Source organism: Bufo gargarizans, chromosome 5 (genome assembly GCF_014858855.1).
Source record: "Bufo gargarizans isolate SCDJY-AF-19 chromosome 5, ASM1485885v1, whole genome shotgun sequence".
Lineage (NCBI taxonomy): Eukaryota > Metazoa > Chordata > Amphibia > Anura > Bufonidae > Bufo > Bufo gargarizans.
In genome coordinates, this window is record NC_058084.1 from 490,286,097 (window position 1) to 490,304,807 (window position 18,711).

At 41.0% G+C, this 18,711-nt stretch overlaps 1 protein-coding gene across 1 annotated transcript in view; it reads right to left on the bottom strand.

Moving 5' to 3' along the window:
- Positions 1-1,228: 1,228 nt before the first annotated feature.
- Positions 1,229-18,711, bottom strand: part of SLC1A3 (solute carrier family 1 member 3) — a 63,859-nt gene continuing 46,376 nt past the window's right edge. Inside the window, exons 4-10 of the mRNA XM_044294630.1 lie at positions 13,124-13,328; positions 12,162-12,204; positions 10,821-11,113; positions 8,536-8,769; positions 7,241-7,435; positions 5,940-6,074; positions 1,229-4,936 (exon numbers count right to left, since the gene is read on the bottom strand). Of these exons, the coding sequence (XP_044150565.1) occupies positions 4,732-4,936; positions 5,940-6,074; positions 7,241-7,435; positions 8,536-8,769; positions 10,821-11,113; positions 12,162-12,204; positions 13,124-13,328 (1,310 nt within the window). The 3' untranslated portion in view covers positions 1,229-4,731. The remainder of the gene's footprint in view (positions 4,937-5,939; positions 6,075-7,240; positions 7,436-8,535; positions 8,770-10,820; positions 11,114-12,161; positions 12,205-13,123; positions 13,329-18,711) is intronic.

Sequence of the window (18,711 nt, forward strand, 5' to 3'; positions counted from 1 at the left end):
CTAATTGAGTGAACTTGAAATTTAAAAGAATGTTTTTGCCATTTTCCCTTTTTTACATTTTTTATTACCTCTAGTCTCTGTTTTTACAAAAAACACATTTGTTTGGTATCACCTTTTAATACTTTCATACATGCAACAAAACTTTTCTTACTTCATTTCCCCATGCAACACATTTTATATATTTTTTCCCTCTCTCATTTAATGTTTTATCGAAGTTTTTAACATAACATTTTCTTTTCTCTGTCATTTGGTGCAAACAAGCACACATGCATTAGGAGGGAGCACGCAAAACATTTAGTGCTCGACATAACAATCCACGTAACAGCGTGGAAACTAACATTAAATCAATACAGAAACCACTGATTAAGAGAAGACACATAAAAGAGGACATAAGACAGTGGGAGGGGGAGGAGGGTAGGAAGGTGACAATGTCTAGATATGCGGAATTTAAAGTTGTATGTTCCGAAAAGTTTCAGAGGAATGGAACGCGTCCCATGGGTCTTTGAGTATCGTGAGGTATCCAAGGGCGTCACACTAATAAGGTCCTCCATTCTCTGGTATAGGGCAATCTCCTCAAACCACTCCTCCGGTGATGGGGGAGAAATGGATTTCCAAAGACGTGGTATTACTGTTTTTGCTGCCTAAACCCTATATTTTAAAAGGGAGTTTTTGTAGGCAGGGATATTCAGGTCAAGTATAAACAATAGAAGAGCTTCTGGGGAATTCTGGATGGAGATGCCCATTACTTCTCTGATAACCCTGTGTACAAGGTTCCAAAAGGACGTAGAATAGTACAATGCCACCAGATATGGATCATTGTGCTCTCCTCCTTGTGACATCTCCAGCAGCGATCTGACACTGTGGGGAACCATTTATGGAGCAATGCAGGTACTCTGTACCATCTGGATATAATTTTGTGACTCGTTTCTTGGGCTTTAGTAGACACATTTTATATTTTTATCTGTTTTCTAATTTATAAATTCATTTTCACTTCTAAGTCTCTCTCACACATTCTGGAATGCCTATTTGTATGTTGGCACTTTTTGTGTTGTTTATGTATTTTTTCAAATACAATTTCAATTCTCTATCAGGTTCTAAAATACAATTTTTTTTAGCTTTAGCATAATTTTTATTAAAATGTATGATAATGTCATCTTTCTAGATATATTAACAAATATTTTTTAGAAAATTGGAACCAAAAACAATGTGACAACAAATTATATTCTTTTATAATCTATTTTTTATTGAAAATATACCTACAAATTACAATTCTTCAATCCACACTGGGTACATGAAAACAGAACCAGTAAAGTACATGTGGAAAGAAATTTCTATCGTACCCGATTCATGAAAACCGTTAGTTATATGACAAAAAAACAAATTATTGTTTTAAACATTTTTAACAAATAAATGGCAAATTTCCACATTAGGACTTCACAAAATTCAAAAACAACATAGTTACTCTCTACAGTTAAGTTTTGTACATTTTTTTGCATCTAATATAAAAATCTCTAGTTACATTTTATAAAGATCTGTGTTTCTCTAGTCATATTAGCAAAATATAACATTTATAATGTACTGTATATCTCTGACTTGCATAATGCCTGTAGATATATATTTTTTTAAAGTACCCAGTTAAAAATTTCTAGCATACGAAGATAGTATATACTCTGCACTTTAAAAAAATGATCTCTTATTTCACACATTTTATATACACAGGTATTATATAACTTTCAAAGTACAGAGACTGAGATACATTTGGGTTCAATGTCTGGTGAGTATTTGTATCACATTCCAAAAATAAATGTTAAAAGGGATTTCTCCAAGATAATAAAAACATGGCAACTTTCTTCCAAAAACAGTGGCACCCAGTTCACAGGTTGTCTGCTGTAGTACAGCTCTGTATTATTCACTTCAAATGGAGCTGCAATATCCCACTTGTGTATATATATCATGTCTTGGATTTCAATAAGGGCTCATGCACCTGGCGATTATAGGGTCCATTTTCATTAATTCGTAAGACGGTGCCCATAAACTACCTTACACCCGAAATGTCTGATTTTACACATGGGTACACACAGAGTTTTCATGCCGAGAGGATTCATGCCGTTTTAAGAAGATATTCTTCCCTAGAAGCATTTCCATGTGCATAGACCATCTCATTAATTTTGTAACCCTGAGGCTACGTGTACTAGGGGCTCTTATAATAATACATTCATACCCACATGTGGGTATGGCAGGTCAAAATTGCACATGAAGGACACATGCTTTCTTCTAGATTCTATTTTTCCACTGTGTTGCAGTCTACGTGAAAAATAATATTGCAGTAAAACTGCAGTGGTCACTGAATAAGGACTTGTGAATTCTAAGGGTTCATAGACATAACTATACTCAAGGCAAAATTAAGGTTGGTGTAGGCCCCTTGGCAAAAATAAAAATTGTTGTGGGCCCCAATTCTACCTCCGGGACCCAGAGTATCTAAGCTCCCTATCTCAGCCACGTATAGGAAAGGGGGCTGTGCATGGCTTTTCACACTGAAGTCTATGGGAGTAATGGAGACAGGTAAGTAGGTCACTCTCTTAGACTTCAAAAATAAGTCACACTCGTGTGGGACCACTGGACCACCTATTTTTGCCTGGATAGGATCAGCAAATGACCATCAGTTAGGGAGGTGGTGGATGGACCTAGTTCTACATGGTTGTGGAGGCCCCAGGCCTTGTGCCCTCCCTAAAATATGGCCTTTGCTTTTTTATCAGATTGCTATTGACCCATACTGCATCTCTATCAGGATTCATGTATAATCCATGAGAAATGGTGGCAATTCCAATGTGTAGACAACCTTGGAGGTGTTCTCCCATATGGTGGCATATGTAGTCTAGAACCAGAGGACTCTGTGTGACCCCATATAGGGCACGTGGCATGACGTTGTTCGGTCCTCCTACTTCACCAACATCACACATCTAACCATAATAGTAAAAACTACCTTCAAAAACATTAATAGGAGGTCACATATGAATATGTTAAAAAAATATTTCTACATGGATCCAGTTGGCATATACACAATAAGAGTCAATTATCAATCAAGTCGGGGCCTAAGAGGTCGATGTGTGGATACTGTATGAAAACTCATCCTAATGGACTGGTGCAAAGTTTGAGTCTCATATATATGATTAGGATCCAACATGATCAGGTGAACACACACTACAATAATTTTGACTGAGAGCAGCATCAATATATCATCAAAATTAAAAAATATATATATATATAAAAATAGCAGTAGCCTTGGCTGTCAACAAGTGTTATTGTACTCTGTAAGGAAAAGACAGAGGAGTGTGAAGCCTTCAAGTAAATATAGTAGAAATTAATAAAATCCAGCCTCCAAGTAAATCTAGTAGAAATTAATAAAAAAATTCCAGCAATAATACAATAGTAACAAAATCTATTTTAATAATCGAGGACCCCCAAGTGTTAATCCGATACGGGGCATTTAGTTTAGCAAAAACCTACGGTATATCCCTTTTAAATGTGTACAATTCACAGTAATAGTAGCTCACATTTAAAGGGGTTGTCAACAATCCCTTTTGATTGGAAGAATCAGCTTATCACAGTGTGTTCTAATGCTCCAGGAATCCGGCAACAAGTGTTCAATTCCACAGCAGCACCACCACAGGGGAGGCGAAGCATTGCACATTACCTATTAAAATCAGTGGAGTTCTTCTGTCATGTAGGGACGTGCTGGGTCCTCCAAAGACAGAGACACTCTTTAGAGCCAGCTAATTGGTCAGGGTCCTAAATGGTAACATTTTCTCACAGTAACACTTAGAAGTTTGGTCCTCGAAATGTATTCTCATTGTTTACATTTAGAATAATTACTACAAGATACTTTTGACATCTGAGATACCCTGTCTAAGGGGCTATCAGTGTTAGCTCCCTCTTTAAAATCTAGGGGGTACTTTGTAATTAAAATTTAGGTAGCCCAAAACGTTAGGTCAATTAACCAGACTTAGGAAATAATTTTTTTGGAGAGAACAGGGGCCTATGTAAAGAAGATGTGACCCTATAGCAAAATGGGGCCACTTCCTGCCTTGACCACTACCATAAAATGGTATTAAGAGTGGGGTCAAGAGTGCTTGTCCTAGATGGTTAGGTTTGATCCAGTGTTCTACTCCTTGTTTGCTAATGTTGAAGAAAAAGAGCCCTTTTCAACTTCACTCCATCCATTTGGTAAAAGTTGGATGGGACCCACCTCCCCATTTTCTCCCATAGAAGTTGTATTGACAACGTCTATGGCATGCAATCATTAGAGAGTAAACTTGAATTTATTCCCAATAAGTCCCACCCCTGACATTCCCAAGAGAGGCAACAGTAACAGGCCCCTGCTTATCATGTGACATTTAAAATACTGGTGTCCCATTAAGAGGCAGGGCCCAGGTGTGATTGCTTCCACTGCCCCCCGTAGCTACACCTCTTGTTCCCAAATCATATAAAGACATTAAAAATACCATAATAAAATAAAACTCTTATACAAACATGGCAATATCATCACCTGGTTAGCACAAACTGGTCAAAGCCACATTGGCAAAATATTATTTAAAAAAAACGGGTATTGTGGCACCTGTGTTTGGTGGTTGTCTGGATACACCCAGAGTCACACTGGCACCAGACGATATGTTTGAAAGTTAAAACAAAATGGAATGGATGCATTTCCAGTCAGAAGACACTGGAGGTCACCTACATCTTAGTTTCACTGTCTAAGGGTTTCTCTGTTTCGTTTTCCTGGGAGACCAGCTGGTATGGTTTCTTCATTTCATTTTCCTCAATCACAGAGTTGCCCATTTCTGTATCAGCCTGCTTCAGCTCATGCCTGGACAGATGTTCCACTATTCCAGCACCAAGAGAGTCCCCAAGCACGTTTGTGGTGGTACGGAGTCGGTCCCTGTAATTATATATACAGGCTATTAGAGACAAGACTAGTATGTACTTTATATATACACAAGACAAAAGTAATTCTCTGTCTTTCAGCAACATATTTTTAGTTCCCACTTCGTCCATCCACTTGCAGACAAAGCTAATGAGTTCTGCTCCCCAACCACTTACTGAGAAAGCCCACGAGTCCTGCTTCCCCTGACCACTCATAGAGAAAGCCTGTGAGTCTTGCTTTCTCCACCCACTCAAAGAAATCCTGTGAGTCCTGCTTTCTTGACCCACTCAGAGAAAGCCTCATTGTCCTGCTTCCACCACCCACTCAGAGAAAGCCTGTGAGTCCTGCTTTCTCCACCCACTCAGAGAAAGCCTGTGAGTCCTGCTTCCACCACTCACTTATGCCCACATGTTAGTCCTACTTTCCCTGCTCTTCTGTTGCATATGTCATGTCACAAACACTACTATATAACTCTGGAAAGGGCTGGACAAGATCATCCTTGCTGGTGTTCTGAAAACTTGGGGTATTATTGCATGCTACAAATTATAGTAAGTTGTCTGGCCGCAGGTGAGGCAGAAAGTTGGTCACCAGACTGAAGCTCCTCAAGTTTCCACCATCGCATACGGCTGCCAGTCCCCAGAGTTGAAGCATGGTATGGAAGCCTATATCTACCGTTGCATAAGTTTTTTCTTAATGCATCTATAATATAAATTAAAATGAAGTAACTTTGCAAATAGTTTTGATTACTTAATATCCGACTACCATGGGGACATGTGTGTCTGTATAGGAGCTGTACAGAAAGTATACTACTTGCAAAATATTTGTCATTTTTGCTTGATATGCATGGTTGTAAAGGTGGTCTTGGGCTGTAGGATTAGTATGACTTCTTTTGGGGTGGTTTAGAGGAGGGCATGGTGGATAAGACCATAGATAAAAATATTCCATGGATATCCTTGAGGTTTGATACTAATCTCGTTGTCATCGTCCTTGATCCTGCGAATTAAACTTTGGTACTTACAGAAACCAATCAACTGCAATGATCAATGTGATGTCTTCTGTTGGCAATCCCACCGACGTCAGCACAATAACCATGGTGACAAGGCCGGCTTGTGGGATCCCAGCGGCTCCAATACTTGCAGCTGTGGCTGTGATGCTACAAATGGAGAAAAAATACATTACATACTGGGATCATTGCCACAAAATGATGGTAAATCACCTAAATCCAGAAAATACATTACTGGTCAAAATGCCATATAAGATGAGTGCTTCGATGTTGTGACAAAGTTAGGTATTTTGTAATTTATCTGTGTTTCCTCCATAATGTCCAGAACCCTACTATTTGTCTCACTTGTTACTTTGTTGATGTTTTTTTTTTTTTTTTTAATCGTTTAAATGACCCTGTCAGAGCTCCAATCTGAGGACAGCATATGTTTCGGAGGGGGGGGAGGGGTGATTTATTGATCCGAGTTAGTAATCTGATTTAGTGGTTTCATTTAAAAAGTTGTTTAGCTGCTACCAGGACTCTTAAAGAAAGCTCGAGAGTCCCGATTTTCACGTCCATCAGAGAAAGCCTATGAGTCCTGCTTCCTCCTGCCCACTTATAGACAAAGCCTACAAGTCCTGCTTCCTCTAGCCCAACTGAAGACAACATCTGTTAATCCTGTTCACCCATTTTAATCATAGAGAAGGTCTGTGAGTCCTACTTCACCCACCCAATTTAACATAAAAAAAGCATGCAAGTCATGCTTACTCCACCACTTATAGAGAAAGCCTATGAGTCCTGTTTCCCCCACTCACCCATTCAGAACGCCAGTTAGCCCTGCTTTCCCCCACTCTATTATAGATAAAGCCTGAAAAAGAATGAAAATACTGAATCAAATCCTAGATTCATCCCCTCCCCAACTATTCTATGCTGCCTACAGGTATAGACCTGACAGAGCCACTTAAAGGGGTTATCTGGGATTTACATATGGATGACCTATCCTCAGGATAGATCATCAGAATTAGATCGGTGGGGTCTAACTATCAGCACCTACCTTCAAAACAGGACTATTTTTTGCTCACACTACAATCAGCCTTTGTAGTCTAAAGAAGGAGTTGCTTGTACATTATAAACACCATCCTTGGGCCACCTCTTCTGCAATTTCCAGTGATTGTAGCCTAATGTTCAATAGGCATTACTCAAATAATGCATGACTATAGCCAAGGAGTTATTTCTTATTAGTTATTAAATTTGGCATGTTTGCAAGGAATACTGAGAGATTTCTGCTCTGAAGTGTGCAAAATCGTAAATGCCTCTCTAAAGCTGGCATGAATTACCTGATTGTAAGAATCTGTCCAAAATTAAGGTCATAATTGTTGACTTGAGCAATGAAAATAGCAGCTAGGGCCTCATAGAGGGCTGTGCCGTCCATATTGATTGTAGCTCCCACTGGTAGCACAAATCGGGTCACCCTCTTATCCACCTTATTGTTTTCTTCGAGACACCTAAATGTAACTGGTAAAGTTGCTGAGCTGGAAAAAATAAAAGGGAACATGTGAGTAGCATGGCATGAATTGTATTTATCAACTGCTGAGATTCCACAATTTGTGAACATATTGCATTTTTCGCTGTAATTTTGTGTAAATCACAAGAAAAGAATCGGATATGACTAAAATGAATGAGGAAACCAACAAAAGAAAATAGACATCTCTTTTAGATTGTTCCACTTCCGATCGGTCTTGAGTGTAGACCTTGCACAGTGGAAGGGTTCTTCTTCTACAAGCTGCTACCCAACCAGTGGCTTAGCATCCTAAAAGGTGCCCATTAGGTGGACTTAGGCTGAACCAGCCAATTTCAGAAGGACTGGCCGACCATCTTATAGGGTGTCTCAACTTTCTCTATTACTTCAGATGTTGGGGGAAAGAAGGATTGGGCATCTTCCCCATATTCCCCTCTTCCCACTGAGAACTCACATATGCTTAGCCGAGCCCATTGCACATGTGTATTGGGGCACTGGGATGAATAACTAATAGCCAAATGAGTGGATGGAATTTCATTTGGTCCACCAGAGGAAATTAATCTGGAGGCCTACCCTCTGGTAGACCTTAGCACCCCTGTTTCATAAAGGGCCCATTAATGTGTCAGAGCTTGGGCCCATCATAGGATCCTCAGGTACTTCTGGTCAGTCCAACCCTGGTCAGAAGTGTAACTTTAAGCTCTTGGGGCCCAATGAAAAATCTTCCACAGAGCCTACCACATGCCATAGTGGTGTCTTTTTTGTGGCAGAGGATCCTTTTGGTCCCTTCACCACCTGGGCCTGGATGTGCCTGCTACCTCTGCACCCCAAATAGCTACGTCCATGGAAGTAGGTCATGACACTACTATTGGGCCAAGTAGGGTGGATTTTACATAGAGTCTGAAACTGGCTTTGGGCCTTTGCCATTTGAGGTAGTATGTGACGGGTGCCAATGAGAGTGTGGGACCTTTATGGCTGACGTATGGCTTTGTGGGTAGTGTGTAACTTCTGGAGGTCTTATAGGGCCCTGCCTCCACCATATGCTTCCAGAGACACTGTACCTATTGGATATTAGGAGGACAGGAGTAGAAGTAGAAAGAAGGCTAGTACTTTTACCTCGATGAGGTGCCCAGAGCTGTGACTAAGGCTTGAATCAATCCTCCGATGAACACCCAAGGGTTTTTACGGGTGACAAGAAAGTAAAGGAGAGGAAGGACAATGATGGCGTGGATAAGCAAGCCTATAATAACAGTGATGGTGTACATGCCAAGCTGTCCTCCAACCACCCCCATATCTTCCATCTCAGCAATCTTCCCAGCAATCAAGAAGAGGATTCCCAATGGAGCATACCTAGGAACAAAGCGATCACAGATTATACACCAAGTTCACAATAAACCAACAGAACCTACAAAAAAGGCTGTAAGGCTTGACCAAGTCTAAGGGGTGAAACTTGTAGACCTTGTTGACCAATCACATTCATTGTTATGCAGCAGTGGGGTCCCAGGACATCAGCATGCAGTAAAACGACTAAATGATGTACTGTAAGAGGGCTGTACAAGGCCGGAGAGCCTTATAAATACTCATAAGCAGCCATTTTTTATTTAGTGTAAATTATATGCAGAAAATAACCCCAACATTTCTATACAGAAGAAAAAAAAACCCTCAAAAAACAGCATTCTGGGGACAAAATCTGAACTGGAATTTGGAATAATCCATATTTTAAGCCTCATACACACCAATCCTATAGAAGATCTATGTGCCTCCAATTTTACACAGAAGTAATCTATATAAAAATAGGGGGAATGCAATGTCATGTGCCAGACGAGGCCAGCAGGGGGCACATGCAAAAATGAGGCCCTTATACAATAGCCCATTATAGAGCACTCCTCACATACACTCACCTAAAGAATTACTAGGAACACCATACTAATACGATGTTGGACCCCCTTTTGCCTTCAGAACTGCCTTAATTCTACGTGGCATTGATTCAACAAGGTGCTGATAAGCATTCTTTAGAAATGTTGGCCCATATTGATAGGATAGCATCTTGCAGTTGGAGATTTGAGGGATGCACATCCAGGGCACGAAGCTCCCGTTCCACCACATCCCAAAGATGCTCTATTGGGTTGAGATCTGGTGACTGTGGGGGCCATTTTAGTACAGTGAACTCATTGTCATGTTCAAGAAACCAGTTTTAAATGATTTGAGATTTGTGACATGGTGCATTATCCTGCTGGAAGTAGCCATCAGAGAATGGGTACATGGTGGTCATGAAGGGATGGACATGGTCAGAAACAATGCTCAGGTAGCCAGTGGCATTTGAACGATGGCCAATTGGCACTAATTGGCCTAAAGTGTGCCCAGAAAACATCCCCCACACCATTACACCACCACCACCACCAGCCTGCACAGTGGTAACAAGGCATGATGGATACATGTTCTCATTCTGTGTACGCCAAATTCGGACTCTACCATTTGAATGTCTCAACAGAAATCGAGACTCATCAGACCAGGCAACATTTTTCCAGTCTTCAACAGTCCAATTTTGGTGAGCTCGTGCAAATTGTAGCCTCTTTTTCCTATTTGTAGTGGAGATGAGTGGTACCCGGTGGGGTCTTCTGCTGTTGTAGCCCATCCGCCTCAAGGTTGTGCGTGTTGTGGCTTCACAAATGCTTTGCGGCAGACCTCGGTTGTAACGAGTGGTTATTTCAGTCAACGTTGCTCTTCTATCAGCTTGAATCAGTCGGCCCATTCTCCTCTGACCTCTAGCATCAACAAGGCATTTTCGTCCACACGACTGCCGCATACTGGAGGTTTTTCCCTTTTCACACCATTCTTTGTAAACCCTAGAAATGGTTGTGTGTGAAAATCCCAGTAACTGAGCAGATTGTGAAATACTCAGACCGGCCCGTCTGGCACCAACAACCATGCCACGCTCAAAATTGCTTAAATCACCTTTCTTTCCCATTCTGACATTCAGTTTGGAGTTCAGGAGATTACCTTGACCAGGACCACAACCCTTCATCCATTGAAGCAACTGCCATGTGATTGGTTGACTAGATAATCGCATTAATGAGAACTATAACAGGTGTTCCTAATAATTCTTTAGGTGAGTGTATAATCTTAAATAATAAAAAAAATGATCTAATAGACAGCGAGAACTTGCTTTTAAGTTGCCAGTGGGTCCATTAGGGGACCTCTACCCCTGCAGTGTTACACTTTTGGTATGTCCACCCTAGTCCCATGACAAATAACAGAGGTATCTTGTAGAAGTATTGCTTCTAACAGAGGACATAGTTCCCCATGGAGGAGCCATATGGTGCCACATGAAGAAACTACACCATAGATATCCATGCTATCACCATCAGTCCTCATGTATCATCATACAAATCGATACTCACCACATAATTACGGTAACCAATCTCATAATTGCCTCATTGAGGCAGTCAAAGAAGTCCTTTAATGGTTTGCCTTGTTCTTTCATGTTTCCAATCACTAGACCAAAGCACATGGAGAACACCACAAGTCCCAGTGCATTCACTCCATTCACTGACCCCGGAACGGGCACTACCTCCTCTCGAAATGTGGCCAACGACGCCATGGCATCCGAGACGTTGTTCATGACTTCAGTCAAAACTGATTCATTTTTCGGTGCATAAATCTTGAACAGTTTCTTCTGGTAGTTTGTCTTGAACTGACCAACAAAAACATCAAAGTTTAGTAATACAAAAAAAATCTAAATCTAAAAATGTGTGTATCCTCTGAAACATAACTGCAGATTTTTTATTTTTGTTATTTTTTTATTGTTCCCTTGTCTCGAAAATGAAGCAATTGTGGATGAAGAAAAAGTATCTTTTTTTGGGTCTACAGATCCTATTCAGAACAGAATGTCTCCATGGTGACAGACTACCAAAAATCTTGGTGTAGTCTGATTGTGCAGCAACACTCCCATTCATAAACCCTACGTCCTGCTAACACATTGGGTGATACATGCAGAGGCATACAGAAGCCATGTCAGACCCATACATTAGCATGGTATATGTGCTCTTAGGCAACAACCACAGTTTCAAAAATGTTTTTCAACCATCTTCAGATATCTAAATACCAGATAAAACCCAAGCTACTTTAGGATAGAAACTATGAGATCAAGATGAGCTATCGACTATATTATGCACGATTGTTTTAATTATTTCTATGCTATATATTTTTACTATACATATACACACATATATATATATATATATATATATATATATATATCTCACACAATTGATTTTGAAGTATTCCTTTAAAGGACACACACCATATAGGATTATGTCTCGACATAAATGTGTATGGGTTATGCTATCTATTATGGGGGTATATCCCCCCTTCTTTCACTATTTGTTCATGCTTATCACTTTAACTTTTTCCTAAAGATAATTACCGTAACTACCATTTTGTATCTACAGATTTTATGGAGATCTGAATGCCTCCACGGTGACAGACTACAAAAAAATCTCTATGTAGTCTGACTGTGCAGCAACACCCCCTTCCATACCCACTGCATCTTTCTAACACATTTTTGGTAATTCAAGACGATGCATACAGAATATCAGACCCATACGTTGGCATGGTATATCTGCATCTAGGAGTCAACCAATATGGCCAACATTACAGTTCCAACAGGGCTTTTCACGCAACTTCCAACATCTAAATATCAGATAAACAGCCAAAAATACAGGTCATTAGAAATCTCCTACCTGTTTAAAGCAGGCTTCCACCATATTTGGAGGGAACATGTTTCTGTCAGAGAAGAAGACAACATAGCCAAATGTTACAAAATGCAAAAACCTACTTACCACAAGCAATGTCTAAAGCTTTCAAGTCATGTCTGAGGACCAGGAATTCTATTGAATTTTGCTTAGCAAATTATATCTTGCTTATTTTGTGTGCGTATTTTTAAAGAATTTGACTTTCTAAAAGGACTACAAAAAAAAGTATAAAAAAAGTGATAAAACCTGAAATACAGACATAAAAGTGTGTAAAAGGGAGCAAAAACTAAGATAAGGGGTGTACCAGCCACTGAGGCAGACCATATGAATGCTATGGGTGAGGGAGGCCCAACTCTGAACTGCTTCCCCTGTTCCCAACATACATTCCGGAAGCCACCAATAGGGAGACGTCAGTGCAAAGAAATTATTTACAGCTTCCATTGATATCAATGTTGACTGTATAAATTCGTATGCACTGAGCTCCCCCTTGTGGTGGCTACAGGCAGACAGTTTTATATTATATTGTGTGAAGGAAAGCAGGAGATTTATCATTAAAATATGGTGGTCAGAATGAGCATCTTATTTATAGAGCATCTGTTCCAATTTTTCTGCCATGCAAGTCAGATAAAGTTTGCCCATAATCTAGGGAGTCACGCTTGGTTTTCCACATTGCCTGAGAGTGGGGTAGGTGGGTCCATGCCGTGTTTGCCATGGGGCTGTAAGACATCTGTGGATGCTTCTGAGTAAGATATTATAATGAAATTCCTTTAATATGGTGTCCAATAATCCAGAAATCCAGCATTTCTTTTGGGGATTTTTTTTTTCCCCACACAGTTGTTTTCTATACATTTTTATGACTGTCCCATAATTCTGAATAATGTGAAGAATCCCACCAGTGCCGACTTTTGCTTTGGCAAGAAAATGGCAGATGCTTAAAAATATTAACGCACCTGATTAAATCCATAAAAGCATCGGCAGCTGTAACTTGTTCGATTTTTCCCTCTCGATGCATATTTTCTTTGGTGCCCTTTCCGGGGTGGATGATGACGACGATGATGATTCCAATGATTACAGCGATGATCGTTGTCGTCATGTAGTAGACGACGGCTCTTAATCCCATTTTCCCAGAAGCTTTACTGTCCAGGGCAGCCATACCTAAAAGTAGAAAATAAAAAAATAAAAAATGAATGACCTATTAGTAGTGTACAGGGTGCAACTGGGCCCTGAGCGGCCCCAAAGATCCTTCTGCCACATAAAATTACACCAGTGTTATAAATGCCACATTGGCAGGTGGGGACCCTGAAATAGAATCCAAGAATTTTTATTTCCTTTGATTTTTGTTATTTTTGCACATTTTTTAAAACAACAAGGGAATGAGATGCTGGTCGATATTCCAGATTTTTCTATCCAATACAGAAGAATAATTGTGTTGTTTCCTCCCCCACAAGGTTTCTATGACATTTTGGCCAAATCTCTATGCCCTTCCCTTATTTCCAACAATGTAGGTCCTCTGGGGAGGGAGTTTTGGGCAGGCCCTCCCTCCCATTAGCAACAAGCCCCTCCCTCCAAGGGCAGCGGCCTTTATAGCAAAGGCCTTCCATCCAGCTTTTCACCCAGCTGGATGAACTGCTCCACCTAGTATAATAACATTTTACCTAGCAGTTCTCATATTACATATATGAACCAGGAAGCTAAGGATGAACAGTGTTCTAGGACCTTTCCAGATTGATGCAGTGGGGAGATAAAAAAAAGATCTATATGAGCCTTCACTAGCTATCTTACTGGACTGCAAGAGCACATATCAAGGTAGGCTGCCTGTCAACCAAGATTGAAGGTTTGCAATTTTGTGTTTTACAGATTTAATGCATACAGAATTTTCGTTGCATTTTGCCACATTTTGCCTGCATTTGTCCACAGTCTCTAAAGTGCAAATGTGTGCAGGACATTTATTACTGCTGAAGGACCTCTGATCACATGACCAAATGTCCGCAGGTCCTCAAGTTGAGCTGCAACACTGCACAGAGACAGCATAAGCTGCTATGTAAGTATCTGGGATCTGGTCTGGGGGTCTATATTTTTTTAGGTAATCTAGAGGGCTTGGATTTAAAAGTGTCTGGCTACGTTTCTGTATTTAAAGGGCATCTGTCAGCAGATTTGTACCTATGACACTGGCTGACCTGTTGCCTGTTCGCTTGGCAGCTAAAGGCATTTGTGTTGGTCCTATGTTCATATGTGTCTGAATTGCTGAGAAAAATGATATTTTAATATATGCAAATGAGCCTCTAGGAGCAACGGGAGCATTGCCATTGCACCTAGAGGCTCTGCTTACTGCAAATGCAGCCCCATCTGAACTTTAAATTGACAGGACCAGGCAGTGAATTCTGTGTCGTGGCAGGCCCTGTCAATTGATGGTCTTTTTATTGTGGGGTCAGAAATGGGTTTTGTATATATGCATACTTTATATTCACGGGTTTGGCACGAGGGATGTATTTTTCCTGGGGTCTGTATTCATTCAGGGTTCTGTATTTTGGGGTCTAAACTGAGGTATGAATTTATTCTGAGATATATTTATTTAGGTCTCATCTGGGTATCATATTTTAAGGGGGTCTGGTCTGGGGCATGTAGGCAATTTTTGGGGCCCGAATGTATTCTGAGGTCTACATTTATAAAATTGAGGTCTGGTATGAGGTCTGCATTTATAATCGAGGTCTTATCTTAGGGTCTGCATTTATAATCGAGGTCTGCATTTATAAATCAAGGTCTGATCTGAGGTCTGCATTTATAATCGAGGTCTGGTCTGAGGTCTGCATTTATAATCTAGGTCTGGTCTAAAGTCTGCATTTATAATCTAGGTCTGGTCTGAGGTCTACATTTATAAATCAAGGTCTGGTCTGAGGTCTGCAATTAAAATCATGGTCTGATCTGAGGTCTGCAATTAAAATCATGGTCTGATCTGAGGTCTACATTTATGATTGAGGTCTGATCTGAGGTTGGCATTTATATTGAGGTCTGGTCTGAGGTCTGCATTTATATCAAGATCTGGTCTGAGGTTTGTATACCAGGTTTTCGTCTGAGGTCTGTAGTGATATTGAGGTCTGGTCTGTGGTGTGTATTTATATTAGTGTCTAGTCTCAGGTCTGTAGCAGACCATGCAGCTGCTATGTGGACCTAGGAGGACAACCAATTGTTGGTCCCATCCCCTTTTTTTACTAGGTGCGACAATCTGTGCAGGACTCCCTTCTCCAGGGGAACTGCAAAAAAAGTGAGAACTGATCCAGTAGAAATGGAGGGGAAACTAAACACTAGGCCATTTTGTTTCTGCCGACAAATGGGGCCCCTTCATGCAATTTACTAACTAGACTAAACTAAACATACCAACTTTTTGGGATATTTTCGTTGATACACTGAAACGCTGGGTAATATGGTTGTTTGCCTTCAATTTACCATATGGGCGGCGAACACTCAAGGGCTGAGAACTCTTAGGCGAGGTCGTCCAAATAGAAAAACATTCTGTTCAGTATCTATTCATCCGGCTTTTGTTCTGGGCTGATGTAGAGTAAAGCTGGATTTTTTCCCTACCCCGCAGCCCCCAGAAAGGGCTTGTTATGTCTTTATCTCAGCACAGTGTGACCATTTCACACTCGCTTAAGGAGAAAGGGGCCAGGAGCCGAATAGAAAGAGAAGGGATTGAGGGAGATTTTTCTTGTTTGCAAGTTCTGTTTGTCCCTTCACGTCATCCCTTTCACCATTTGAGTGTGTGTGAGGCAAAAAAAAAATAAAAAAAAAGTTGCCCGGGCTTCATTTGGAGTTGCTGTGGCAACAAGAGAGGCATCCTTGTTTGTGGTGCCCATTGGCACTGCAAGTTTCCCAGGGCCTGACACAGACGAGAGGGGGTGGGAAGGTGGGGGCCACCGTGCATGGCGATGAATACAATATTAGGGATGTGGGAGAGAGAGAGAGATTTGCAGGGGATTAAAGGAGAACATACATCTACTCACAACAATGGAGGCTTTTGCTCGCTGCCTGTGAAAGAGTGAACGACGGATACAAAGGTCCATGACACATGACGGATACAGAACTAACTTTATTGCACCTCCATCAAGTATCCGTGTCAGGTGTCCATTCAGCGCTGACCGCGATTAGTACCACATAGAACACTGGGCTTCTGTGACAGTCGCAGGCACTACACAACTGCGAGTTGTCCGCCACAATATACAGCACCACATTTATACAGTACGACGTGCAGGGACGTATTGATGGGCAGGTTTAAAGGGAGGTTCTGGTTTTACGCATATAAAACATGATTATTAAGCACTAAAAATATAAGGCAACTTTATAATGTAGTTCGTTTTTCAAACCTTTTCAGTGAATAAGAAGACCCTTGTTTCCAATCACAGGCAGTAATCCGGTGCATAGCCGGTCCTGCTCTCAGCTGAAGAGTGGATACAGTTGTGTCCAGTCTAGACAATGCTCTGTGAGCTAAACAGCCCGGACTCCAGACTGATACATTGTAACAAACTAGCAGAGTTGTATCCAGTCTAGACAATGCTCTGTGAGCTAAACAGCCCGGACTCCAGACCGATACATTGTAACAAACTAGCACAGTTGTATCCAGTCTAGACAATGCTCTGCGAGCTACACACATCAGCAGAAGCTGCACAAACCTCTCTGCTAGTTTGTTACAATGTATCAGTCTGGAGTCCAGGCTGTTTAGCTCACAGAGAATTGTCTAGACTGGATACAACTGGGCTAGTTTGTTACAATGTATCAGTCTGGAGTCCGGGCTATTTAGCTCACAGAGCATTGTCTACAATTGTGTCCACTTCTCAGCTCAGAGCAGGACCAGTTAAAGGGAACCTGTCATGTGGATATTTGATTATAATCTAACTAATTATATACAATCATTAACTACTAAAAAGTGCCTTAGATGTATTCACTTACTGGTGTGGCAGATGGTTACCTCATAATATACACACAAAGATGCCGCATGCAAATGAGCCGATTTGAGTCCAGCGTGATGTCAGCGAGTCCAGCGTATATTTAATTCAGAGCTATAGCCACTCCCCTGCCCACCTGCTGCTGATTCATATGGAAACAAACTGTCACTCAGCAGCAGGTGGGCGGGGAGAGTCAGGAGCTCATGAATATTCATGACTCATCATTATCAGCTGGAGCTTTTCTTCAATACAAGATGTTGGCAGATTGACTGGGTCAATTAAAGAAAGTGACCCAGCATTTTGCGAAAAGAATCAGTCACTTATTTATGTTGCCCTTAGTTAGGACACCATAAAACTGGTGACAGGTTCCCTTTAAGGACAGGATTACTGCCTCTGAATGGAAGCAATAGTGTGTTCTCATCCACTGGCAGCCAACAAAGATTTCCAGGACATCCTATGGCAGCACAACTTTCGTCACTGTACTGCCTATGGACATACATTTTCATTTTTGTAAATGATAGTAAGCTGAGATCTTGAAAGTTGGATGAACTGAAACAAAATGTAAATTTGCTGCTTCTACAGTAAAAGCAGTGCTGCAGTACCGTTCATGGCCACTACCCGGCGTATGGAACACAAGAGCAGCTGGCGGGTGTGCCGGACTGCCACCGATCTTATACTGAAGACCTATCCTAAAGATAGAAATAAAAACTTTAATAATAATATTAATAATAATAATAATAACTGTATATTTATTGACTTATTATTGAATTCAGGAGGAGCTGTTACAAAATTCACATCTGTTCATCAATCATATGACAGATACCAATGTCAACCAATGCCTTATAATGGGGTCTGTTGGGGTCTCCTTTAGCTTATAAAGGGGTCTGTTGAGTCCTGCAAAGGAGTATATCATTTTGACCGGAAAAAAACCCTGCTATTTATTTTCATCGAAGGTGGCGCAATGTGTGACGGAGCCTCATACGCAGATGTAAACAGAGCGTACGTCCTCGGTAAGCTCTCCTATTGGCAGCTGTTATTTATTAGCCATATTATTCTTGTGCATATTATCTCCAGTATTCGGTCTTGCTAGTATAGGTAGTGTGAATGCACAGAAGTCCCTAGAGCATTTAAAATGTCCTGATGATAGATTTTACATTCTTTACACATCTGTGCTATGGGGTTCCTTGCCATCAGGTAGTTATCGGTTCAGCGTTGGTTGAAAAATGTCTTATTTTCCACTCTTCTTATTTATTTTCCAACCCTATATTCTATAAAAACTTTGGTTTCCCATGCGTGTCCGAGTATTTAATACGGATGACCTAACCTATCGGCCCAAGGCCGATGAGCACCACAGCCTCTTCTAAGCCATGTAACATCATGTTCATCCTTCACATAGCCTAGGTCAGCGTTTCCCAACCAGTGTGCCTCCAGCTGTTGCAAAACTACAACTCCCAGCATGCCCGCACAACCAAAGACTGTCCGGGCATGCTGGGAGTTGTAGTTTTGCAACAGCTGGAGGCACACTGGTTGGGAAACACTGGCCTAGGTACAGCCCTGTCCATTCAAGAGAATGGGGCTAAGCTGCAATACAATGTACGGCG